A 28,000-nucleotide genomic window follows, 5' to 3' on the forward strand; every position below is an offset into this window, starting at 1 on the left:
AAGTACTGCTGTTTATGATTTTTAATGCAGTAACTACAGTATGCATACATACAGGAAATAAGTGGCAGAACTAAAGGCAAAACTATAAAGTACTACAAAATACAACACCTGGACCAATACATTTACAAAACATTCAAAATCCTTACAAAATGGGCTGTATTGGTCCTTTTTTGTTTTGTTTTTGATCTTTATACAAACTTAACAGATTCTTTACCAGTCTGAAATTTCTGTATTCCACAATTGTACAAGCTTAAGGGAGAACCTTTAAATCCATGTTTAAAATTACACAACCCTTCCCCTCGGATTAAGTCTGGACTAAACCTTAGGAATCAAACGGGCTGCTTCTCTGTCCCCCCTTTTATACACCTCCCCCCAAAATTAAGATAAAAAAAGTTGGGCCAATTATTTTGCCATTCCACTAAGCCTCAACAACAACAAAAAAAAATCATGGGTTACAACCCTCTTCAAAAGTATGAGGAAAGACAGGGGCAGATCCTGGGGTGAAAAGGCTGGATTAGAACTTTGTTTCAGCAGCTGCCTTTTGTTTATTTTTAAATGGTACTGGTACCAGACATCAATTTTACACTTTCTGCGCTCTAGTCATTTTGAAAGACGCATCTCCCTTTTTATTTACATTAAAGTTCAAAATTATATTCACAGCATGTCTTACACATCCTTTTCATAGTTTACATAGATTCTTATCCAAAGTTTTTTTTTTTGGCCAAAAATCAAGAAGTCCACAAGAACCAATAGCATAGAGTCTGTCCGATGTCCTGTGTCCAGTCCTGTGCTGCCCGTTGTCATTTTCAGGTTGAGAGTAAGAAGTTTTGGGAGGTGTCCCAGGTTGTTGGTGCAATTCCTGCCTGCCTAACTGGCACCAGTGCCTTCCATCACTTGCTGTGCTTGCTTCTGCCCCATACAACACTGAGCCACCGACTGGAACAACCTGTTCAGTTAAAAAAAGTATAACCTCAGCTATAACTTAATTTTCTCACCATCATAGATCACCAATTATTCCACATTTATTATGTACATCAACATCAAGGAATTACACAAATTATGCAGGCAGTGGATTTAAAACCTTTTAATCTGCAAGATTAACTATGAAACAGACAAAGTACTCCATCTGGTGGTCTTTAGGTCCTTGTAGCTGTTTTGCTTTCCCTAGGACTCTAAGATTAGTTCTGAAATTCTCTTAAAAATACAAAGCAACAGAATATAAAAACTTACTTTTCGATCTCTGGCGCACAGTGGACAAAATCATGGTTCCAGAACTTGAAGGCTGGATTTTTGATGAGTTCGATGAAAGTTATAAGCAGACCCCATGGGTGTGGCCTGTTCACAATCAACCTCTCCAGCAGAACCCTAGACAAATTAAAAACATTCAGTACTTGTGGGTGGAGGAAGTACAACTCAGATGAAACAATGAATATATAAATTATAAAAATATTACCTGGTAATCTGCTCCTGTATTGCTTCAGTGTTCGCTTCTGCAAACAGGTAAAGCATGGTGCAGCTGAAGTAGTGAGTGTGGCTGTTAGGATACCGCAACTGATTGGCAATTGCATTGAGGAACAGGTACCGTCCTAGATGGAAGAGAAAACAGATTCACTTAACAGCGGAGTACAGTGTGGATAACACTGGATACACTTAATTACAGCCTACAAATGCTAATGGGTACAATGCTGAATCAATGCTGTACCATTTCCATCTCCTTGTACAAAAAAAAAAGTACTGTTACAACCTAAAGAAAATGATTACAAATGCATTTTAAAATCATCTTCTGCACACATGTAAAAAGGCACTTCTATTAATAATCAGCATATATAGGTTCCTTACATAGCTGAAGTTCTGATGTCTACAATTGCATTTCAAATCATTGAAAGAGCAACAAGCTGTCTCTGGGCAATGAAAAAGCAGGAACACACAGAACTGCTCCTACTTGAACACTTCATTCTCCTGTGCTGTTTTCCTTCCTAAAAAGTGTGCATAGAAACTCAAGAGAAGTAAGAAAATTAAATTTCACCTTATGTACACCCTTAGCTTTAAAATTAATTAAAATATTTTAAGACATTTAGTGATTATGGAAGGTGGCACATTTATTAGTATTACTGCCTCCCAGAACTGGGAGCCCTGGGCTCAATTATGGACCTGGGGTGCTATGTGCATGGAGCTTGTATGGTTTCCCCATGTTTGCATGGGTTTCCTACAGGTGCTGTGGTTTACTCACAGTCCAAAAACCTACTGATAAGTTAATTGGCTTCTGAAAATTGGCCCTAGGTGTCGGTGTGTGTGTGTGTGTGTGTGTGTGTGTGTGTGTGTCTGCCATGGCCTGGCGCCCTGTCCAGGGCATACCCCGCCTTACACCTGTTGCCTGCCAGGGGAGCTGGAGCCTATCCTGCCACCCTGAACTGGAAAAGCGGTTACAAAATGGATGAAGAGGGAATATGGCCAATCTGATTCCAGTACAACATTAGCTTCTTGTTCAAGCTTGAACATGTTCAAAATGTGTTTAATTTAAAGCAATTCAAGACATGAAGGGAAAGTATTCCAAAAGAAATTCCACCTTTGTGATAATGACATCATGAACAACCTCCCAGACATTTCTGGCTTGTGCCCTGCTGTGAACTTCATATTATTTTCTCCTCACAATAACTTACCCTCAGTGTCCAGGTCCACAGCCAAGTTTTGGAAGATGTCCATATGGGCCGAGTGGGTGATGGTGCTCATAGATGGTGTGCTACCTTTGTTGTGAATGTGAGCGATCGCTTGAGTTCCCACATACAGCACCAACGCATTTATAAGCTGAATGTTGTACCGATTACCTGGCTCATTTGAGACCTGAAAGTGGAGGGAAAAATCAGGATAAAATAATTTTATGCAAAAATCAGCTAATCCTGGAGAGCTCTTCTACTTCTAAAGTATAGATTGGATTAAAAAAAAATTCTAGTGCCAACCATCATTAATTTATTTCCTAAAATCAGAAATATTGATATTAACATTCCTATATAAAACTTTGCTACAAATGGTTCATCAACTAACATCAGCTTACCAGCCTGACTCACAAGATATTAAAAATGGTAGAAATATTCTACCATATTTCCCTGATCATCAACATGGGCTTCAGAAAGAGGGTTTTCCTCTCTCAAAACTTCTCTTACCCTGCTTAGATTTAATCTGCTCTCATTCAGCCATCCTGGACATGGCACAGATATAAGTTCTTTAAAAATAGTTTCTCCAAGCTAGTTAAAATTGTTACCCTTGTCTAAAGATGTTACTGTGCTGGAAATGTTTCCAGGAGACCCAAAATAGCGCCCCCTACCTGCAGGTTGCTTCGGAGCTCTGACAAAAAAGTGACAGGGGAGCGAGTCTTCAGGTAGGAGTCCAAATCCTTCTTAAACTGAGATGGCATCACTCCAGTGAAGTTAGTGAGAATACGGGGAGCAATATTAATCTCACTGAGCATATCAACCTTGGGGGAATGCAAACAGTAGAAATTACACACCAGAAATTAAGACTTGCATTTATATCATGCAATGTAAAGAAAGGATACCTTCAGATTCGGAGTAAATGGGTCAGGAAGCCTCATGTTGCGTGGGAAAGCACTGAGGATCAAGTTCCGTAGCTGGATGCAGTTGGGTGGGATAACATCACAGAAACCATAATGATAATCACAGAGAAACTCCGGAAAATCATGAAGGAGCACCAGCAGCACACGCAAAGTACCCTAGAAATAAAACAGCAAAAGAATCCTGCAAATTATTGAACATCAAATCAAACAAAAAAGGAACATCCATTATCAGAAAGCACTTCGTCCGACTAAAGGCCACAAAAGCAGAGTTTCTTCTAAAAACATAGGCAAAAGGTAGGACTTTTCACCATGGAAAAGATTCCATGGAGTTTAATTTATACATTCGGTGCCAATATAGATAATGGATCAGGTACAAGAAAAATCCAGAGCTGTTTGGTTGATTAATAAAAATGTAAGAAGCCAAACATTACAAATGAGAAATTAACACTTTAACATCATACTCCATTGAAGTACCTTGTAAAGAATTTGCATAGGCTTGTTGAGCTCAACATTCCTTAAAAAGGGTGCCAGATACTTGAACAGGTCGATGAGCAACTGGGCATACATTGGCCAACCCTAGAAAAGGAAAGAAATTAAGGAAAATTACTGTATAATAAAAAGCTAAAGCTCAATCATTATACTATATAGTTAAGAAGTTGGGCTGTACTCTTGCCTTCTGTTGTGGTGTGTGCGCCAACATCCTTGCAATGAATATGCGGTGAGATATAAGTTCTAGCCAAGCATAGACAAACCCAGGAGCTTTGGTGGGCCTCAGAATATGGAACGTGTTGCTGTAAATGTACAAAAAAAAGAATGTTATCTGAAAGTAAAGAAAAGCACTTTCAAAAAATATTAAGCAAGCTTAAAACTAAATTATCTACCAGAATAAGGTGGACATACCAGAAAGCAGTTAATGTCTGGAAGTTAATGGTCTCCAACACGTGTTCTGGTGCATTCAATTCCAACAGCAGCATGATGAAGATGCGGTGGTAAGGTAACTGCTGAAACTCAGTCTGACGGACATCATGGTCCTGAATGAGGACTCCAACCACAATACCAAGAACCTAAGAGGGAAAGCCAGTCATTACTCCTTCTTAAGCAAGATGACAAATATACCTTTACAGCTTGAAGTTAAATTGAACAATTAACCAAGTAAAAAGAGAATTTACTTCCTATTCAAATTAAGCCCCGTCTACACATAACTGGATGTTTTAGAGGAAAAACAGCCGTGCATGTCCCTAGCATTTGCTACCAGACAAGGAGCAAGTGAAATATATTTAATTCCCACCTTGTTCAGTAAGTTAATCTTGGTGACTGTGTTGGTAGCCTCTCCAGAATGTTTAACAAGAAGTGCAATGAGCCTGACAAAAGCATCAAGGTTGTGATAACACTTGGCACGAATGATTGCAGCACTAGCAGCTGGGTTGTGCTGCTGCTCAGCTTGTGCACGGTAACTGATCTCCACACACATCTCTGTGCACAGACGGAAAAATCGGGTTATCAGGTCATCAGTCTTCAGGATCCCCTGTTGGTGCATCTGGTCAGAATAAAAGGGAAGTTTAGCTACAGCTTCTTTCATACTTAACAGAAACAGATTAAATGTAAAATCTTTAAATGATTCTGTTCATCCTCTCCCCATCGCTACAGAAACCAAAAAAAAAACAAAACAATTACTTGTCCTACAAAAGCAGAAAAGGCCTTGGTGCTGTCCCGGCCAGCAGCCGCTGAGTGGTAAAGATTGACCCATTCCCTCAGCAGGTATTCTGCCTTCTCCCTCAGGCCAGGTGGGTCATCATACTCGGAGGCCTGCGATATTCCAGAGTGCATCATAAAGTTGGGGCCTCCATGAGCTCGGTCTATCATTGCTTCGTAGTTTGATCGGACAACTTCCATCAGCTGTGGTAAACTGCAGAATTAAAACAGGAGAAAATTAGTAATTTTATAACTGCTGGTGGAAGCCTAAATGATGGGGGAAAATTCTCAATTTTTTAATAAAAGAAAAGAAGCAATTCACATTTATTTTCCATCTGACTTGGCTTTACAGCAATCAAGACTTTTCCAGGTCATATACTCACCCCTCCGGGGCATTTGCCCTCGAGTGGGCACTGGTTCTCATGAGGGTCTCAATGGTGTGGAACAGGTCTGCTTCTGTGATGTGGCTCACACTGCGCTCATCCACCAGCAGCAACTTCACCAGCTGCATCGCAAAGGCCACAGCCATGTAATGCAAGCCGTTCTCCATCGACTAAAAATGACAAAAGAAGGAGCTTTACGCTACTGTCTGTAACAGTTTTGTCTCTCTAGAGAAAATGAAAATTTTCATACCTGTGCTAGATGCAGGTCATACTGCTGCATGTTGACCAGGTGATTTCTTATCAGGAGCTCCACAGCTTCTACATTGTACTTGTACTCGTCACGGCATTCAATCAGACACCTAGCCGAAACATCATGAAAAGTATATACACATCACACTAAATGTGAAAGTTTTTTCCCCTCAAACACCCCAAAAGCACGACTTGTGACGTGCCAAGGTACTTGGGGAAAAAAAGGTTTAGATAAGTTAATGGGTGAAGAAAACTATTACATAAAGGAGGAAGAAATGTTTAAAAGATGCACGTAGAGCAAAATGCAACTGGGAACAAGAAAGATGTTCTCAACTCTATAAAATCACAACTATGATAAGAGTTGTGGTACATTTTAAGAAGTGAGACTTTCTATTGCACTATAGCGTAACCCCACATGTCACAGAAGACTTTAGAGGCTTAAATAATAGTGCTGTGCAGTCTACCAAAACAGAAGCATTTTAAGTCTCTTTATACAAGCCCTTTATAGTGGTGTGCCATGGGATCCTGGAAACAGTACGAGAAAAATTCAATTAGATATGTGGTATATTAGTTTTGCGGAGAGAAGCATTGTGCTTCCTCTTTTGGTGTTTATGCAAACACAGAGGCCACACAATGGCCCTGGATGCACAAGTGGGAATCACATGTAGGAAGTCGGGCCTTTCATGTTCGACAGAAAAACAAGCTCCGCGTTTCATGGTCGTCAACTCTTGCCCGGATGAGGTGAAAAACCCAGATTAAACACCAAAATGAGTTTACAATACTGTTCTTGGTCCAGTAACGTGTACATGAGGAGGGGGCAGTTTGCAGCAATATTTTTACATTGTACTGTGGAAGAGAAGATTGAGAAACTGGATTTACCCTACAAAAATGATCATTTTCAAATATGCTAGAAGAATGGCCATCTTTCCTCATTACTAACCTTAATATTGTGTCTTTAAGGAACTATTTTAAGAATAAAAAGGCCTTAAGTTACAATAAAAGCACTGACCTGGTGATCTGCTTGTTGCACCACTGCGGACCGTAAGCTCGGCCATCCTGGAGAGCCTTGAGGACCAGGAGGTGGCATTCACGGTAACGGAGCAGGAGATCTGCATCAGCACCACTTGTGGCATCCAGCAAACCTTCCACAGCCTGAGGGGGGGGGGGGGGGGGGGGGGAGGAGTAGAAACCATTACATTAACTTTAAAACCATCCACACAAAACCTGAACGCCCGTCATCTGCAAAGGACATAAATCGCATCCAAGACTTAAGCACATCAATCTCCTTTCTCTCTGAGAAAGTTCTCACCTTCTGCAGTAAGCCAAGCGCGGCAATGGCATCTCTCGAGTTTCGGGCCACCACCACGGACTCCAGAAGGCTTCGCAGAGCCTGTGTCTGTGGGTTCATTGCCAAGGCAGGGGGGATCGCATGCAAGTGCTGCTCGAGGTCAGCGATACATTTGTCATAGATCTGGGCGACATCATCAGCTGCCCAGGCTTGCTGCTGAAATGCCAATAAAAAATAAAGAAATTCAGTATGCTTTTAAAGGGTTTAACATTTGCATTTATTTCCCTGAATATGAAGATAGTGAAGGGAAAACAGCTTTATTCATGAACAAATGCAGAAAAAAAGGGAACAGAATTAAGACCGGTATCATATGGATGGCAAAACCGTTACATTTTTTGGACAGTTTACAGAACACTTAAAACAATACCTTCATGGGTTGAGCAAGGAAACCAGTGGGTTGAGACAAGTCATTGCTGGGAAGAAATCCAGGAACGTTGCGGGCAAACTCCTCGTAAACAGCCAGCTGTTTAGGGTCCACACCTCCAACCTACCAGGAAAAAGAAAAGAAAGGTCTTTGGTACTCCGCTCGTTTTAATAACTAGAAACATCTAAATAATACTCAGCTTATTTGCATCAACACAATGCCTTTGCCTTTCTACCTTGTACTTTCAACCTACAATGTAGGAAAGACAGCTACAATTAAAAGTGGCAAAGATAACAGATAAGTGATAAAGAAAACAAAATAATTGGTATAAGATGCAGATAAGACGCATGGAGGCCAGCACCCACTGGACATAGGTAATTTTTGGCATAAAATGCTTTATAAAACTTCTGAATATCAGTATTAAAAGATAAGTGCTTCTCTGGAAAGCAACTCGAGCATGATACAAGCATTACACAAGTATGCTATTTTACCATTTCCATTTAAAACAATCCTAAAATAGAGAAATGTGATTTGTCAGTATCTCCAGGAATTCTCAATTAAGTACACATTCAATTAACACCTTCAGCCGGATTTGTTCTGGCATCCTTTCTGCCTGGTATGTCAGTACAACTGGGTCACAGTAGCGACGTCCCTCTTGCCTAGCATGCTTCCGCAGTTCAAACTCCTGTTTAAAGGAAGGTAAAAAAAAAACATTATGATTGTTATGCCATACGTTCTCAATCTATCGGTAAAACAGACAGAATACTTACAGTAGCCAGTCTCTTGTCCATCTCTGGACCTGCTTTCTCAACTGCTGTTTTCTGTATGAAGCAGCATGCCAGTTCACAGTTGTCTTGGGCTATCTGTGCAGCTGCTTGTTCCATCATTTCCCTCTGCTGTGGTGTTGGAGCCTAAAAAACAAACCCAACTCATCTTTATTTCATATAACAAAACCCTTATTTTGCTTCTAACCCCTTCTGTGCACAATACAGAGAAATGCAAATTGAGGAAGAAAACAAAACATCAACCCAGATCTATAATACTGTTGTATACAACAAGCTTCTTGGCCCTCAACTTGCATATTCCATTGGTCTACAATAAATGCTCTACAGAGCATTTAGCATTGCAGTTGTAAAGATCATTGCAAAAGCATTAAAAGTTAAAACTTTTTTGCTTTTAACAGCTTATAACCACTGGTACAGAAAACTTCCTAAAAGTTACGCAGATTCAATTGCATACAGTATGTATATTGCAACAGTTCTTTACCCTGAGGGCAGCTGTAAAACTGTTCTTCAAGTTGGTGGCAATGCTCATTAGCAGAGGCTCCCTGCAGGTGATCATGGCCATGCCTGCTGTCAGGTTTCTCATCATGTGGTGGGCAGCTACACGCATGCGGGACTCCTCCGAGTCCAAGGCAAAGTCCTTCCTGACAATCTGTTCACATGTTGTCATGGCAATCTTGATGGATCTGTCAACTACAGGATGGACAAGTTCCTGCACAGCCCTTTCTATTGCCTGCCTCACACACTGTTTCAGCTGGGGGTGGGCCTGCAGCAATGGGATCTGTAAAGACAGGGACACAACAAATGCAAAGTAATCCTGACAAAAGGATCATTTCTCATCAACAAACACCAAGCAACAACATTTAATGAAGGACATTTTAACACTTTACAAATACAATAGGTACATAACAGGCTTCAATGACCATTAACTTAAAAAAAAATCAATGACCTAAGAAATCTCTTTAACAAAGAGCAAAGCATTTAAAAATAAAACTAATAACTCTGGTACAGTGCATGAAACAATACATGAAACTTGGGAAGATTTATGAACCTTAAAAAAATACTTACATTAGGATAATTAATGTGAGGAGCTAATCCTGCCAGAGCATAGACATTAATGTCATGATAACTGAACTGAGGTGTGGGTGGACCAGTAGCTGTGCAGGTTGTTGTTGTGGCAGGAGTAGATGGAGCAGCTGCAAAGGGGAGAAAGTCTCCTGTTGGTTAAAAACGCTATCATGATTAAAAACAAGGAACAGGAGTCCGAGCACAGAGGCTCAATGTACCAAAACAAAAACACACAACACTAATAATCCATTAAACAATACAAAACTGCTTAAAATACTTTTAAAAAGTCAGTTGTAAAAAGCTTCAGCCTAGTTTCCAATTCCCTACACAGGAAAACTGGACCTTTTGTTTGACACTATAGTAAAGCAAAAAATTCCTACTAAAAATAAGCCTGTGAGGTAGCCTCATTGAGATATGGAGCCAACCTTATCTTTCACCAGTGCAAAGAGTATTTAAGTGGTGCTTGTTTAGCAATGTGCAGTTTTTACTGTAAGCATTTAATACACATTACATAACCACTTATGAAAATATAAAGGGTAAGCACCCCTTTCTCTCCCCTTACCCATAGAGTCTAGGAATTTAGAAAGACACATACCAGTTGTAACAATAGGCAGCATTTCCTCGGGTGGTTTGGCTTCTTTCTTTGGTGCAGATAGCTGCTCTTCCAGGTTCTTCAGTTTTTCTTTGTCCTTCAATAGGTTTCCAGGCTTTAGATCATTGATGTCCAGAGACAGATTCTTGCACAGCACCTCAATCTCAAACTTCAAGTTAAGCTGCAAAAATAAGCATGGAGACATCAAAAACTATTCTGAAGTAGTGCCGCTGTAGAACAGAAGCAAAAATGCTCACTACTTTTAAAACACCATTATAACTTCTGCAGGATTATTGCATTAAACTAATGGAACCATGTTTGGGACCTGACCTTCAAATCATGCTCCTGATGAAGTTCTGCCAATACATTCATGATGGCCATTGTCCAAGGGTTCTGTGGTCTGAAAATCTAAAAGTGAACAAATTAAATCAGAATCATGAATGATATTCATCTTCAGAAACAGCAGTTCATAAAATCATACAGCAGAAAATCCACACAACACAGTGATCGCTGTCACTTTGTCTCTCTCAATGGGTACAGGTCTGAAATTGGTCTTGTCAAGTCTGGTGTCCCCCAGGGCTCAATACTGGGCCCCTTGCTCTTCAGCATTTACATGTTCCCACTTGGTCAGCTTTTAAGATCACATGGCCTCAGCTTTCATTTTTACGCCGACGATACTCAAATATACATCCATACCAAACCCGACACTGATGTGGCTGTCTCTATTCTATCAAATTGCATCTCTGACATAAAAATTTGGATGACTCAAAACTTCCTTCATCTTAACTGTGACAAGACTGAAGTCATGCTTATTGGTACCCCCCATCAACTTCGTAAAGCCAGTCCTGTAACCCTGTCTGTAGATGGCTCTGTACTTGAGCTTCAATCAAAATTGAAAAACCTTGGGGTTATATTCGATTCTGGCTTAACATTCGACCCACATGTACAGCATACTGTCAAAACATCTTTTTTTCACCTTAGAAATATCGCAAGACTACGCCCTATGCCATCATTAACTGTGGCTGAAAAGCTGATCAACATATTTGTATTCTCTCGAATTGACTACTGCAATGCTCTACTCCCTGGGGTATCTAAATCTACTCTGAACAAACTGCAGTATGTCCAAAATTCAGCAGCCAGAATCCTGACCAGGTCTAGTGCAAGTGTTCACATTACTCCTATCCTGGAGTCCTTGCACTGGCTTCCGGTCAAATTCCGCGTAGACTTTAAAATCCTCATGCTCACCTATAAGGCTTTACATGGCTTGGCACCTCAATACCTGTCTGAACTTTTATCGCCCTACTCCCCACCTCGCAACCTCCGCTCTTCAAATTCTGCCCTCCTTACTGTCCCCCAAGCCCGTCTACATTGTATGGGCGACAGGGCCTTCTCCTGCTATGCCCCCAAGCTCTGGAACTCTTTGCCCAAGGATATTAGAGAGTCACCTTCTCTAAACTCCTTCAAATCCAGACTCAAAACCTTCTTCTTCAGAAAAGCCTTTACTTAACTGGTTCCATTCTTCACCCCTCTGCTCTTCTTAATACCACCTTCCACGGTCTCCTCTATTGTTATTGTTGTAATTATAATTGTCTCCTATCTTGTGAAATCTTCTTATTTATTGTTGTAGTCTTCTTATTTATTGTTATTGTCATCCTGTAAAGCGCTTTGAGAAGCCACCTTTAAAGGCGCTATATAAAATAAAGTTTATTATTATTATTACTACAAATGTCAAGGGAATAAAAAAAACATACCATGCTCCTAACGCTGGATTCCAAGACTTTGGCAACAAATGGGACCACATACAGAAGCTCTTGTTGTCCCTTAACATAGGCTTCCAGCAACAAGGATTTTAATTCCAAATCCTAAAACAAAGAGAACAAAAGAAATAGATCAGTGATAATGTTCAATCTATGAAATGATAAATCATATTAATGTAACCTGACTCGGTAATCTGAAACGACATGAATCAACTCTTTTTACTACCCATGAACAGGAACATGCCAACTAATGCTGTGAAGTCATACAGCTTTGTTTTTAAAATTATGCCGGTACTCACTGTATACAGAATGGGCTTGTTTTTTGCCAGAGTGATCATTCCAAGCCAGTGTCCCAGGTTCTTCAAAAGGGATCTATCAGAGAAGTTTGCTGCTGCCTTATCTGAAGTCAGCAGCACCTGTTGACAAGTGTTAAGAGGGCTTAAACATCATTAGAAAAAAAAATCTCTTAAACACAAGTAATTAATGATACATGACCAAACAGAGGTTTTCAAAATAAGTCAATGAAGCTCTATAAAAGGTTTTTAGACCTTTAGAAAAGTACCTACCTTAATGTTTCTGTATGTCTCGTTCAGGACCATTTTCACAAATTCAGGGTTTTTTAGTGTATCCAGGAAATTGGAGTAAAGACTATGGAAATTAGGCTCTATACTGACTCTCTTCATTACAAGGTACTGTGACACCCAAGGCATAAACTCTTCTTTTACAGTCTCTTTCAGCTCTTCAACCTGAAAAAAACCCAGCAAATTTAAGTCATTAAGACTAATTTTGGCACCACCAAAGCATAAAAATTTACCTAAGCATAACACTAAAAATTAAGAAGAACCATACTTGCGATAGTAATGGGATGTGCAATATGGTCTAAACTTGATAAAATATTTGTATAAATCTCACAGTAAATATCACTTCCATAACAAAATCCAATACACTACATTTATTTAAAGCTCACCTTCTGGGTCATATTGGACTGTGACAGATTGTTAAAGATGAAAGCGATCTTCTCTTGAACATTTTCAGGAGGTTCCACTATCCTCTCCGTTTGGTCTGTTGCCACCAACAGTGTGTCAATATTGGTTGTGTTTATAGAGGGCTAAAAACAACAGCACAAATTAGTTAAGTCCAGAAGTGGATCGTTGTATTTAAAAAAGTTATGATTAAAGGGTACACCTTTATGTCCATGCACTTAATCATAAGAAACAATACTGAAAGCATTATGCTTTTAACGCACAAAAATGTCATTTCCCCGATTAATATACAAGATTAAGGAGGAGAGGGTTAATCATGCAAACTACAGTAAAAAGTTAATTAGCACAGACACACACATACCGCAATTTCCCGTGCGTTACCGATACTCACTGGCACATCCTTCTTGAAGCTGACTCCAGTGGGGCGGGTAATGGTAGTGGTTTTGGCAACAGTGGTTGTGGTAGATGTAGTTACCATAGTGCTAACCTGTCCTGGGATGGGAGCTTTTGGGGGAACCTGTGCTTGGGCCTGAGCTTGTGCAAGAGCAAGGCTGCCAGGTGTGGTGATAGATCCCTGCATCTTCACAGGAGGGTCTCGCGACTGTTGCCCATACTCTATATACTGCACACAGGACATGGAAAACAGAAAAAATGAATTCAGAAGTAATACCAACACTGATTTGCTTCTTGCAGAAACTGCAAAATGCTTTAAATACAATTTAAAACCTTCTGAAATCTTCCATTAGAATCTGTGAAACTTTAATGTTTCAAAAAGCACAGCCAACAAACTTAGAAAAAACTATTTAGAACTGAAGCCCACTTACCTCCTGTAAATGATGAGGGAACTGCAGAAAGTGAGCAATGGAAGCCAAGTGCTGACAATACTGGGGATAGTCCTTCAGTCTAAATGCAGAAAGTTAAATATAATTAGGACTTAATATACTATATTAACCTATACAGCAACAATCGGAGGTCTTCATCCCCTTGGACTTCATGTTTTACTGTTACAATATAGAATCACAATGTACTCGGGATTTTTTTTACCAGCAATCAACAATAGACTATAATGTCAAACTGAAAGAACTATGTATACAATAAGGCAGTTTCACATGAGTTCAGATAAATCTCTGGGTGGTTCCACAGTTGATTAGTACAGCTCCCAATGAAGTTACATTATGAAGTTCAAGGAGCTTTCAAAGTAAATCTGGAATACGGTTATTGAAAAGCAACAATGAGGGGAAGGGTATAAGAATTTCCAAACATTACATAACCACCAAAGCACAGTCAAGTCCATTATTAAAAAAGGTAGATAATATGGCACAACTGTGAAACTGAAGAACACAGCGTCCACAAAAACAGAGTATCTAGGTGAGAAGAGCATTAGAAAGGGAGTCCACCAAGAAGCCTGTGACAACTCTAAAGAATTACAGTCGTACACTGGTGAGATGGGAGAAATTGTGCATGATGCCTGGGTGGTAAACAACTGTGGGCTTTGCGGGAGAATGACAAACTCATAACTTAATGATACTTTGCCAGAAGGCATGTGGGAGACTCCAAAACCAAGTTGAATATTCTATGGTCTGACGAAACCAAAACTGACCCATTTGGCCACAGCGGTAAGCACTGTTTGGTAGTAGCGTAACAGTGAACAATTCTGAGAACACTGTTCCTACTGTGAGGCATGGTGGTGGCTGCAATTTTGGCAAGAATAGGCAAAAAGTGCAGTGTCCAAATGTGCAAAGATGGTATAAACTCACCCAAGAAGATTTCTGCCAAGAGTGCCTCCACCAAATATTGAATCAAAGGGGATAAATACGTATGCAATAAGCTATTTTCTGTCTTATATTGTTTCACTTTAACATTGATTATCAAATGATAAATTAAATTCTTAAATAAAGTTTTCAAACACTCAACAGTAAAACAAAGTCACCTGTTTTTAAACCTGTCGAGAGCAGCGATTCCAAAGTAATACATTTTAGATCCAAAAGATTTTCTTAAAGCTTCAAGAACATAGCGCAAGGCCAGCCCCAGAGCCATATAGGTGACCAGTCCTTTCTCAATGATTCCACCAAAGAGGCAGGCTGTTATGTGCAACTCCTTGTCAGGGTATTGAGGGAAGAAGCGGTATTCTTCAAACAGGTTTCGCAGCATACAGTTGAACACCTCGCGTTCCCGTTTAATATTGGAATCCTTAAACCTCTGAAGCATCTCTAGCACCTGTACAAAGAAACAATGTTGAATTTATCAATACATCCTACTTTCCAAAATTCTGAAGAATTATTTTGAATCAACAGCAAAGAATCGCAGTTTTAAGTTTTGCTTACAATCCTCTAAGACAAAAGCAGAACTTTGCATTCTTAAAGTTAACTTTAACCAGTGTATTTTAAACCACTTCTTCATTTTGCAAATATCACCGCAAGGTTCTTCACACTGCCTGAAATATTAATAACTCACCTCATCAACTGACATAGTAGGGTGTGGTGGATGGTTGTAAATACGCTGGAAGTAACTATTGGCCTCATCATCAATCTCTTTGCTAAAGTGCTGGTTTGCTTCAGGCCACACCTGAGAAAGGTCAGCTGAGACGGGAAAAAAAAACATTTGAAACAATTAACTTTCAGATAAGCATAATGCTGCACAATATTTTGTACTACATAACTGTCCCTCCCCCCCCTTTACCTTTTCATCTACCTCAGTGTGCCACATTAAGAATCATGCAGACAAGCATCCATACATGAATTAACAGGGCAAAGCACTTGAAAAATGTTATTGATTGGTCATCACAGGACTCTAATTTTGAAGATGAGCAATTAAATACTTAAAATGTGGTAAAGGGAAATCTGAAAAAGGAAGGACTTGTGTTGTGAAGGTCTAACATCACTCTTAGATCTAACTTTTCAAGCAAAGTGCCCCTGAAAATCCACTATCAAACGGAACAAAATAAAACATACCTGTATTTCCTCTTAGGTTGTGTGATTTAACAAGGCAACAGCTTTTCTTCCTTTCAATACATCCAGACAGACAAGGAAGAAAAATAAATGTGGGTAAAACCCACTTTTCAAAAATTAAATCAACTGGAACAGTACATCAGAAATAGAACTGGCTTTTTTTAGAGGAAATACAGTTGAGACATCTTTCACACTCTCAGCCACACAACAACCACTTACAAGGCCTCATCTTACTCTGCTGGAAGGTGGGAGGGTTTAATCCCGAGGCACTCATCTTCCTCTGTCCAAAAGGATCACTGTTCACTGCTGGTAATCCTATTCCTCCAGTCCCCATGCCTGTCAAAGTGCCAGCACTTAAAGAACCTGAAAGTAATGTGTCAGACATTTAAAACCGATAAAGCATTTATTTACAATGCCAACAAGTATGTGTTTTTAAAGTTACTTTGACAACACCACACATTAAGCACAACCTCAATTTATAAGAGGCTGAACTTGAATTAAGCACATGTTAAGCCTTGTAAGACTTATTTAATATAGCCCAAGATTAAATATAGTGCAGAGAACTTTTCAATGAGAAGAAACATCTTGTCCTTTTACTATATCTCTTTACCTGGAAGCTGTGAAGAAAGGCCACCAATCCCACCAAATGGTGTACTCTGACTTGGGTTAGAAAGGGCTGGAAAAGCCTTTGCTGGAGACTGTGGGTTGCTGAAAGCTGAACTCAGATTTGGAAATCCTTGCATGCTCTGTGTGTGAGATGCTGCAGATCCTCCTATAGTCAGTGAACCCATGGCAGACAGAGGGTCAATCTATAAATTGAAAATAAACAGTAATAAAGCCCAGCTAATTACAAATAAAGACAAACTTGTTTCAAACAATTCAAGTCACATTAAATACTAAAACCACACATATAGTTTTGACAGCATAAAGTCCCTAATACTTCATACAGAAATATCAGGGGATATTTATAAAAGGAATTAAGAGATTAAAACTACCCTAACCCAAATGATCAATCTAGAATTATACCAATTTCTCACAAGACAGCAGAACTACAAAACTCACAAAGTTACCCAATCATGTAACAGAAAAAAAGTTACATTATTTATTTAGAAAATGAACCAGATTAGATTTTCAGCCATATTAAATATTGTGCATCTTCAAAAAATTATGGAAACTACTGATCACCCACTAGGCAACAATCAGATCAAATTTGCAAAACGTTAGCCTAAAACTGAAAGCAAACAGGTATAACAAGTCTAAAATGTTTTCAAGTCCATCGGTGCTGACCATTTAATCAGGTATTTTGACAGTCCCAAAACTGATTTTTTTTTTTAAATGTTGCACACTAGCCTACACAAGGTGCTAAAAATCTCTACATTCAAAATGTGGAAATTTGTTTAGGTGTTGCACTACAACGGATCAAGTTTGCTAAACTGACACTGCCTCTCCAATAATTTGGAGACATCTCTTCAGTGCAAAACTGGAAAAGAATGTGCCAAGAACTGGTTAAGTAAAGCAACTTGTGACACATCTAGCAAGAAGTGCAGACTGATTTCATAAAAACAGTTTTAGTTGATCTGGGGGGCATCACCTGAAGAGGAGAAATGGAGACCGATACCTGTACAGGGGAAATAGCATCCAAGCTGCTGGTGCTGGGAGCACGCCCCTTTGGCATTACACCCGGTGGTGGCTGTCGAGCTTTGTTCATGACATTGCTACAGTTTGCTACCATGGTCAGGATGGTCTCTGACAGCTCCTGGGACACACTCCTAATAAGTACAGGAAAAATTAGAAACTCATGTTTAGAGGTGTAAACCACAATTAACATTTCAGGCAAGTTCTATTATAAAGTACTATTCGTTACAGTCGGTCCTTGGACCTCGTCAACTTAAAGATTAAATCTGCAGTTTCTACATTATTTTAAAAGTTTCAGTTAACCATGATAAATGATACAAATTATAAGACAAAATTAACTTAAAAGGAGCAATAATCTTGATTAAGGGCTCCAGCTATGCATAGATGCCTGGAGTGTAGAAGTACTGAAATCTGGAGGACAACAGAATCACGCAGTAATGTTATACAGGCTGAAAAACATTACTCACCCTGCACAGGACTGTAGACATGCCAGCATGGTAGCCAGTGTTTCAGGAGGGAGCTGTGCACTTTTAGGTTGATCCTTCTCTGGAGCCAGGCCTCCCATAATAGAAGGGCAACGCCTTTTTAAGAATGTCACACAAGCCTGAATGAAAGGTTCCTTAAAAAACAAAAACAAATAACAGGTTACTTAAGCACTGCACAAAGACAGTTTACAAGATTAAACAATTGGGTTGAATAATCTTTACATCTATTTGCTTGAAAAGGTTATGATTGACATTAAAGAATACTACTTTGTGTTTCTTCAAGGTTGCACGTTTTAGAAAACATTTACACATTCAATACTTTAAAATAGTTTGGTACAGAATTTCAATCACACTAAATGTTACAATGAAATGTACAATGTAAATGTGCCTTACCCCATGCTCTCTTATTTTGTCAGTCAGCCATTTGTCAAGTTTGAGGTATTCTCGGCGAGAGGCAAGTGCAGCAAGGTCAATAACAAAGGCGAATGGAGTACCATTTAGCAGCATCGATAGAGACTAAAAAAGAAAGATTAATTTATAAATGAGAATTTGAATAACTATGAATCTTTCAAACACTGCTTGCCTGTTCATTTCCTGTAGTAATTTTATACAGGACAATTAGCATCATGTTTAAGAATATGAAATAAACATATTTAACACAGGCGTGAGACTCAAAACATGCAACAAGGAATCTATTTCACAAACAGGCTTGAAAGAAACTGTAAATGACAAGAAAATAGGTAATTACATGTGGGCAATAAAAAGAAAAATGAAACCTACCTTCAAGTCCTGAGCCACGTCCAGAATGCGGGAGAGTTTGGCCTGATCATACTGCTCCCCTCTCATGTACCACTCTGCCATCGAGTGCATGATAAGCTGACGGATGGAGGGGGATTGTCCCTGAAATCAAATCCATTCAAACATAGATCACTATCCTACCAGATGATTCCATCCTCCAAAAACTAAGCTATGCCAACAGCTACGCGAGATCCTTAGATCTATGGGCTACGAGCAAATAAGCTTGACAGGCTAAACTGCCACCTGACTTTTGTAAATTGCCCAACTCATTTCTTAAAATGAGCTGCTACACAGCGAAATAAAAAAAAAACCTCCAAAAACCTGAAGGGAAGATGGAATTCAAAATGTACCTGTCCGTGCCATGCGTAGTGCAAAATAATGGCAGAGTTGGGGTGATTGCCCAAGAAGATTGGCATCAAGGTGGAGATAAGTTCATGGCGAAGTGTATGCCAGGAGGTGCTGATCTGTAGTAAGGCCAGTACCAGCATGTCAGGGCAGTGCTTGATGGGGAAGTTGAAGAGCTGCTTCACTTGCTCATACTGTCCCACTTCTGACAGACGTAGCAAGCTTTCAACAAGGTCCAGACTTTTCCTGTTATAGGAATAAGTTGAAATGATTTCTCTTCAAAAGAAAATTTTGCCGTTTAAGGAAAAGAGTAAAAAACAGTTAAAGCTCAGCCTGATGAGAAATGTCAATAGCCCACCTCCAGCTTAAAGGACAATTTTTAACAAACCACGTACCAAGTTGCAATCTCACGGTTATCATCCTCAGGGGGAGCCTTCAGTATGTCAATAGCAACATTGTGGCAGGGGTAATCAGCAAAACAGAAGATATCCGGGTTCATTAAGGAATGCTGAATAAATGATAACTGGGGAAAAGAACAAGAACGCATTTAAGAGAGTCTCAACATTACCATACAACAAAATTGGAAACCATAAGTTTACTTTTTTTACCTGGCCCTCTGCATGTTTCCAAGGCCTATAGATGAGATCGACAGGAAACACTTCCATTCCCAAGCCCCTCTGAATGCCATATACGACAACCTGCAGACCTTTACTGTCTCGAATAATGAACCCAGGATGATCCAGCTCATAAGTTACTTCTTTGAAGTTTAAATTGGGGTTCTATAAAAAAAATCCACTTTCAGAATTTGTGTAAATCAACAGAGATCTAAAACCTACAGAAATAAAAAACTGAAAACCTTACCACTTCTTTGACGACATCAATTAAAACTTCCACATTCCAAGTGTGAACCTGAGACCCATCACTCTTATCCTTGCCATCACTCCAGATTCCACTGCCAGGAGCAGATATAGACTGAAAATAAAAAAATGAAAATTAATTCTTGACCTTCCCATTTTTATTCATCCCTTCCAAATAAACTTTGGAAACAATGGAGGTTAAAGAGTACATCATACATAGGTAAATAAAATGACAAATTTAACTTTACTCCACTTGAGACAGACTCTACCAACAATGTATATACATCCTCCAGCACCAATTTCTTACCTGTAAAGGAATACCGTCAGATAATGCTGTGTGTGTGCGAGCCATCATCCCCAGGACCCTGGCCACCTGGCTGGCTGTAACCTCCCGGACCCCATACTGCACGATTATAGCACGGCATTCTTCAAGACTAGAAATTTTGAAAAACAAAATACTGAAGTAAAACTTGCGTGTTGAAAATGCTAATGATCTTAAAACGTAAAATGCTGTTAGAATAAAGCATGATTTTCAAATTGGTCAATACAGACTACACCTTCAGAACGAAAAAAGATTCAAAAAGGAGTACTAAAAGTGAGGAAAATGGATTAACGTGAACATCTCTATAACTCACCTTGCACAAAAGCCATAGCCAACTTCTTGCATAAATTCTGCAAGCGAACTCTCCATCATTGTCTTTGCAATCCCTCCAGAATCTGGTAGGATCCTGTCCATCAGAACGTCCCGTTTTTCAGGGTAAAGAAGTGGTGCGAGCACCACAGGACAGCGCTCCTGCGGAAAATCTTCAACAGGAGTAAATGCATGTTAATTGGTTTTAAGAATTAGTTCACAAATCAAAACTTTAAGACATGGGGATATATTAGAAACAGATCACAAAAAACATGCAGCCTCATAACATGCAACACCACCAGTATTTACCTCTGCACAGAGTCTTAAGGAAGGCGTCAATCTGTTCCTGTCCAACCCCAGAGGCTCCCTTCTGTCCAAAAAGGAGATGGGAGAGGAGCAGGTGCAGGACCTCTATTGCAATATCTTGGAAGCCACCTTCTTGGTTACCCCCGAGGTCTGCGTCCACGTATGAGCGCAGAAGATCAGGGAGCTTCTGTTTAACAAACTGGGCAGCTGCGAAAAAATTAAACACCCCTTTAAAAAGCTTTATAGCATTTCTTGCCACGTGTTCAGATTTAGCTTTTTGAACAGGAAGCTTAATTTGACATACCGTTCTCAAATGTGAGTGCCACCAGAAAAGCCAAAAATGCATAGGGACATTAAACTCTTACTAAGCAGGACATGGATTAAAAGTCAATTCACTGCAAACAGAACCAATTTATGACAGCATACACCACTGCCCTTCAAAAGTACTCAGAAGGCAAAGTTCAAACATTTTGCTTTATAATCAAGAAATTTGTATTATGATCAGACTAAAATGTATGATACAAATTAGATAACATCACCTACATTTCATCATTAGACCAATAAAGGTGGTCAACCTAATGACTTCAAGTGACTGTGTTGTAATACATTCCATATGTTAAATTCGATAAGTTGTGATGTGTTAAATTTCACAATAAGTTAGTTTGACTGCATATCTGAGGAAATAACTGCATCAAGTGTATGATGCACTGAACTCAAACTAAAATCATTTGAGACTGTTTGCCAAGCCTTTGCTGCAACCACATTGCAATATTGCCTATTCCTGGGGTGCTCGGATTCCAATTTTTCCTTCGGAATGCAAGATGCATCTGGAGATTGATTTGGCCAGTGAGATTTTCCATTTTCTCCTGATGAAGTCCTTGGTTGCATTGGCTATACGTTTTGGGTACCCATCATGACCTAACTTTTTTAGAACTGATCGGCATACTACTAGCACACTGGTGCAGCAATTAAAATATCAAAATTAGACAAAATGTAAACTTGGTTACTTACCAAACCCTCGGAGATCTGAGCTGGAAGAGTTCAACAAAGCAAGGCCAAAAATAACCTGTGACAGACAAAATTAGTTTTTAAATGTCACTGACATCACCAACTACTCAATTTAAATTTATGTACTATAAAATCTGTTTAGAGTTTTAGAAATCATGTATCTTACCTCCTGAACCTTGCTTAGTTTGAGGACTTTACTCAACTGAGTAAACAAATGTGGTGAGGGCTTCAAACTCTGGAAGAATAAAGGCAAAATTGTTCAACCATCTCACAAAGAAACAAAACTGTTTCAACTTCTAGGTTTTAAAAAGAACAGTGAACATTGTTCCTTTCAATCCTAGTAAAACAGAATTTCACCAAGTAATGGAAACCCTACCTTTTGATAGTGTAAGGGGTTGTCAATGGCGTAGCAAAGCGTCGAGATAAAGTTCGGCTTGGTGATGAGCGACGCACACTCCTGGATCAGAAACTGTGTCTTGGGCAAATAGGAAAATATAATAATTTCAAGATTTCTACTCTGAACTCTGTCCTTGATTTACCACATTTCATTACATATTAGTACAGATGTCCATGTAGATGTGGACATTTGTTACAAGATAAGCAGTTGATTTTGTACATCTGTTGAATGCATACCTGCCTCCTCTGGACTCCAGAATTGCATTTGATTTTCATATTTTTTTAAATAATTCATTTATTTTTTGAGATAACTGGTGAAAAAGAATTCAAAGTGCTAAAACAATTACCTGATGAAAATCTTTGCCACTGCTTTTACCATCGCCACTGAAATCCACATGCGAGAATAGACAGCGTAATAGATGCCTGTCTGCCTCGGGGCCGTGTCGATTCACAATCTAGAAAATATTTACAAAGTCAAATGTTGCTTCCTTCCAGTCTCCTACAAACCTCAATAACCATTACAATGCACAGTCACTTCAAAAGACCTAAACCATGTTTAAGCTTTCCAAACTTTTACACAAGTTTCTTCAAAACCTGAAAACACAGGTTAAATGGAGGTACTGTCAGTGAGTACAGAGACAAAACTGTCCATTATAATTTATAAACTTCATGGTTTCAGTTGCCTTGTTTTACAGAAAGTTCACTGATGCATGGTGCTGATCTTGAGGTATGACTAGAACCAACAAAGATAAAATTCACACAGGAGGAAATGTGAATCTAAAAAAATAATCCACACATTTGTTGCACACTATTTTAGTGGAGTCTACAAAAAGAAATAACCCTTCAAAAAATACCTGTCTCCAATTCTATACTCTGAGACATTGAGAATAACTCAAAGCATGACTGAGGGGTACAAAAAAAAGACATGCTTGTGGCCCTTGACTAAATGTTGACCTCCCTGCTTTAAACATTTAACTATGAAGGTCTAGTTCAAAGCCATGAGAAAAAGTTTTTTCATCTCTTACACACACAAAAAAAACATTTTTAAACAGCTAAGACAATAACATTTTTCTCCATTTCCAAATCTTTGTGAAAGTTTTTTTTTCAGCAATCTGGTCTAATTTTAAAACTACAGAAAGAAAAGCTCTGCATTTAGTATACAAAGATTTAAGACAGTAAAAAAAAAAACAGAATACAAATATGGCCGTGCAAAAGTAAGAGTTATATGAAATTAGTGACGCTAACTAGTTATGACCAGCAAAGCCTCACACTTGTCATTTTCACTCATCACTACACCACATGGGCAAATAGTTTAAGTTCCACAGTATTAAAGCATTGCGAAAAGGGACTCCCAAAAGAGACTCTTTGGAATTGTATAAACCAAACAAAATACATCTCAGGTCACACACCATGACACTTTTCATAAACTACAAAGGTTTACCAACTCAAAATGAAACTGTGATGTGAAAACAAGGAGAGTTTAACTATAAAAGGAAAACCTGGAGATGGGAACTGTACTGCATGAAAAGCATTCTAAGGCTGAAGTTATTGTCTTAAGTGTAAAAATGAATGTTTCTACTGTGACTACCTTGTAATATTTAATAAACAAAACTGAGAAAAGCATTCTAAGGAATGTTAGGATATAGGGCCACTACACAAGTTTATTCCGAACGTTGCAGATTAGTCTCAAGCCAATAAATTTAATTTTCAAAAAGGGAACACTTTAGTTTGAAATTCCAAGATAGTTTCATTGTGACTTCCAGAAAGTCAGAAATCACTTAAAAATTCAATATTACAGTAAGAGTTATTGATCACTCAATTACAGAGAACTGGATAAAAAATTAAGTATGTAACATTCACAATGCTAACAGTAAATGGAAATCAAGTTCAAATGTATTGCATCCACAGTAAAGCCTATGGGCAACAATGAAAAGTTTTTGGTACATAATGCTCTTCTATTGACTTTAATCGTATGGTTTCTATCTGCACTCTCAGAGAGCATGTGTGCATTCCAATTGTTGGTTTAAATGGTACTTAAACTACTGGATTTCACAGGTTTTGCCACCAATATTCAAGGACTGACCTTATGAGCATACCATCCTACCCTCCCTTGCTACTACATAAGGTGACATCCAGTGTTTACAAGACCTTCCCCCCAAAGATGAACATGTACAGTTAAATGAAGGTACATTAAATTAACTAGCAAAATTTACATTTCCATGATGCTTCAGCAACATGAATAAACCCAATAACCATGCAGGGCAGATGGACTTTGACTGCAGTGCCATCTTATTTTCAAAGTTAACCTATCTATGCTTTCAACATGAAGTTTGGATAAAAAGGCTAACAGAGAAAGCAAAAGCATATCATGGTACATTTATTCCCTCTAAAACAAAATTTGAAAGGCATTTTCATTCCAACATACCATGAGCTAAATACAACTAATACATGGCTTAATTAGACCAATCTAACAGCATCTCCTAGCACGTCTTGTACTCCTGCTTTATTGAAAACTAGAAATCATGCAGACACACAAACCCAAGTCCAGGATTGAGCAGCCCAGAAATGTGCAGTTATGCCAACACCCTACCCTCATAAATGCCTTTTCTATAGTAGAAAGTCCAGAACCACTTTTCATAGGTGCTCAAACACATAGCAATCTCAGATATTACTAAAATTGATGAGAAAATGGTGGGATAAAGGAAGTCTGGCAGTACTCACATGCTGTATTTCCTGCTGGCTGGCTCTGTAGTTTTTCTTAGTTAAATTGTCCACCAGGTAGCTGATTTGAGACAAGGCCAGCGAGAGCGAGTCAAGATTCATTGCTGGTCGGGGCGGAAGCAGGCGGCCGAGCCCGGCGCAAAATCACCATTATTCCCCTTTTGTCACCTCAGAGATAGGTTAATTTTTTTTTACCAAGGGTGAAAAATCTGATTTGTAGACAGGTTTCTTTCTCAGTGGTTGTATGTGTGTAGTAAATTCCCTCAGTCCAACATCAAGTTTGGCATCTGTAGGATAAAACAGAACAAAAGCTTAATTTTATACGCATACAATTCAAAAATACGCTTGATGACAGGGAAATCAGTTCCTTACTGAATACAACAAGAAGAATATAAAAATAGTCAAAAGCATTGGATGGTGGCTTGGACTGAATCTTAGGGGAACAATGCCCAGGTAACCCAGCAAGCTCCACATGCATGAAAGGCTGCTCTATATTTAGCTTTTAAGTATCAAGGGTTTCCTGTAATCTCTTGCACTTTGTGAGGGTATTAATAAGAATGTCACTCTACAGCCAATTCATTAATTAAAACTGTACTATATGAACTATGGGAATGAGACTGGAACCAATACTTTTTGGCAACGGTTTCCAACGACGAAGGTTTTCTCACAAAACAGTTAACACGTCTTAAGCCCACGTACCTTTTACAAAACGTACAATAAACTACATTTAAAAGATACACGACGTTTTATTGTTTTACTTTTGATGTTTCCACATTAGTTCTCGTACAAAGTGCTTACCAATCTAGGGCTTAACAGCTATAAAGTACATTAGCTTTCCAACCTAACATTGTAGAGAAAAGTGAAGATGAGTAACATTTCTGAATATGCTTTCATTGATGTTATCAAAAGGAAAAACGGGATGCATCGAGCAAACACCACCACGCGAATCTTTCGCGTTAGTTACACGTGTATTTTTACTCATTTAAAATGGAGAACATATCTCGAGATTCAAAGACTGAACCAACGCTGCTGAGTTAAGACGAAAACGATTCACTGTTCATATCGACAACAACCAGTTTTGCTCCTGGGCACAAAACACTACCTGACCAAACCCTTTCGATACTTACTAGGCCTCAAAGCCTGTACCCCGAGTGACTCAGTAAAGGCACATACAGACAAAAAAACAAGTCTGCAGCACATATACAAAAACATTAACGAATTCAAAAATACATGAAGTGCTTTTCATGCGTTTTTCTACTGCTTGGTAAAATGCAATGACCGTTAAACATTACCTTACAATAAGTAACCGAGGCCTAACCCCCCAACAAACCATTTCAAGCCGAAAAGGTGTAAACCTTTTTCCTGAAAATTCCAGTAATGTGGCCAAAAATAAGAACCGAACCCAATTTAAAAACAAATGCCGTTACTGTGTTTAAGGGTACGAACCACGAGCACTAAAGGGTTTCGTTTTAGCAAGAGGTCAGCCCCTAACCCCGAAGTTTAACATGGCTAGTTAGGGAGGGTGTTGTCAAAAAATAGTAACCCAACACGCACTAAAATGAACCTCTCCTAAAAAATACTCTGAAAGAGAAACTTTAAAACAGTTACAACCTAAAACGCTTTCTCTTTTCAAGAAAATACCGGCTCCATGTTTTCTAGCCTCAACCTCAAATGACTAATTTCCCCAATTAAGAGCACCGCCACCCCAAAAAAAAGGAAACAAGAGATTGATTCTGTTAGAAATAAATGAAGTGGAAAAGTCAGCTAACCCCCCTCCAGACTACTTACTTGTTAGTGCAAAGTTTAAACTTCAGCTGCTTTTTGTGCCTAGCCTTTCAGCTACCTCAAATATGTACCACACTTGCTCCTACAAGTAGCTACTCAGCGTTAAAGTATTCCTATTTCCCCTGCACATACTGTACTCGTGGATTTATATTAACAGGAAAATGAGGACTGCTTTCTTTCTAACCAGTTAGGCAGACATCTAAAGGAACTTTTAAACCGTGAATATCTCGCACATTAAAAAGCCGTTTCGTAAAAAGGCCAACTTAGTTCTATCTGCAAACTGAACTTCAAGCACTGAGCTACAACCAATAACGCTAAAATACATCTGCTTCTAAAAATCAGTCGCCGATGTTTCAAAACATAACGAATTTTTTAAGGTTCCAACAGCTCTAAATGTGAAGAAATATTCCGAACCGTCAGTAATATGATCTTGTATTATGATAGCTAACCAAGGGGTTTATTTCTCACAAAAGGACCGACCTAAGTTGAATTACAAAATTCGAAACCTCGTCTTTAAAAAAGGCGACACTGGTGAAGTCAAAGATTTTAAATAGCGAAAATAACACTATAAAGGACCCCACCTCTTCTTAAAGCCTTTGTTTCTCTAAGATTTTAGCAGACGGCTGGTGAAATGAGACAGTTCACTCAGCCCGTTCGTTTTGCACAAAATATATCGCACTACAAGTGCCGCTCGGGTATTCAACTCAAGATTGGTTCAAATGTACAAGACGACAAAATATCTAAATAGATTAATTCTGTGCAAAAAAATGATAACTTTGGTGTCGGTTTAAAAACCTTGATGATAACACTGGAAGTTTGACAAACCTACGTTCCGCTCTAACACGTTTCACTGAAAAAAACAAATACAAAAATGTATATTCTCCGCCTCCCCACCCCGGTACGGTATCATATTTACCTCACTTATTTTCCTAAGGTCATTTCTTTATTTTTGCTCTCCCCGAGTCGTTACAAAAATAATAACATAACGTTTGCCCCCTCTCGAGTTCGGTTCGGTTTTCAATACAAAATGGCGACCAACATCTCGCGCGCGCTCACAGCGCCATCTTCTTGAAATCGAGCTCGCGACACTGCAACATCATCCCCCCTCGCCCCCCCCCACCACCAACACACACCAACTCCGGAAACAAAAAAAACTACACAAATGAAGACAAATAATTAAAACTGCGCCGAAATACAGCGCGTTAAAAATTAATATGCATGCAAATAACTCGCCAGATTATAGGTTTCCCATAAACTTGATTTTTTAATGAAAAAAAATGTTTTGTTCTCTCCCCA

The 28,000-nt window shown here is 39.0% G+C and overlaps 1 protein-coding gene across 7 annotated transcripts; it reads right to left on the reverse strand.

The window, feature by feature from the left end:
- Window positions 1–6: 6 nt before the first annotated feature.
- On the reverse strand, window positions 7–27,758 carry cnot1 (CCR4-NOT transcription complex, subunit 1). 7 transcript variants are annotated; one of them, XM_088938543.1, is made up of 49 exons: window positions 27,621–27,758; window positions 24,920–25,206; window positions 22,546–22,653; window positions 22,179–22,277; window positions 21,969–22,037; window positions 21,806–21,860; window positions 20,798–21,001; window positions 20,493–20,661; window positions 20,165–20,291; window positions 19,862–19,972; window positions 19,609–19,779; window positions 19,396–19,523; window positions 19,006–19,246; window positions 18,638–18,757; window positions 18,251–18,373; window positions 17,840–17,991; window positions 17,356–17,506; window positions 16,348–16,546; window positions 15,972–16,100; window positions 15,244–15,368; window positions 14,720–15,006; window positions 13,614–13,692; window positions 13,181–13,411; window positions 12,774–12,914; window positions 12,373–12,552; window positions 12,106–12,222; window positions 11,801–11,911; window positions 10,380–10,457; window positions 10,053–10,230; window positions 9,458–9,585; window positions 8,874–9,170; window positions 8,378–8,518; window positions 8,188–8,292; window positions 7,611–7,730; window positions 7,205–7,399; window positions 6,905–7,047; window positions 5,897–6,005; window positions 5,647–5,816; window positions 5,255–5,477; window positions 4,860–5,108; window positions 4,472–4,635; window positions 4,245–4,362; window positions 4,046–4,147; window positions 3,554–3,727; window positions 3,323–3,472; window positions 2,661–2,841; window positions 1,454–1,586; window positions 1,231–1,365; window positions 7–946 (listed from the first exon to the last, which is right to left on the reverse strand). In XM_088938543.1, exons 2-49 carry the CDS (start codon window positions 25,019–25,021, stop codon window positions 868–870), a joined length of 7,101 nt encoding a protein of 2,366 aa, XP_088794669.1. In that variant the 5' UTR covers window positions 25,022–25,206; window positions 27,621–27,758; the 3' UTR covers window positions 7–867. The 7 variants fall into 7 exon arrangements, with proteins under 7 accessions (XP_088794669.1, XP_088794667.1, XP_088794665.1 ...); XM_088938541.1 differs by having other exon boundaries at window positions 5,246–5,477; XM_088938539.1 differs by having other exon boundaries at window positions 5,246–5,477; window positions 9,458–9,606.
- Between the last annotated feature and the right edge of the window lie 242 nt (window positions 27,759–28,000).

The sequence above is a fragment of the Atractosteus spatula genome, chromosome 21 (genome assembly GCF_055471065.1).
Source record: "Atractosteus spatula isolate fAtrSpa1 chromosome 21, fAtrSpa1.hap1, whole genome shotgun sequence".
In the NCBI taxonomy this organism is placed as follows: Eukaryota; Metazoa; Chordata; class Actinopteri; order Semionotiformes; family Lepisosteidae; genus Atractosteus; species Atractosteus spatula.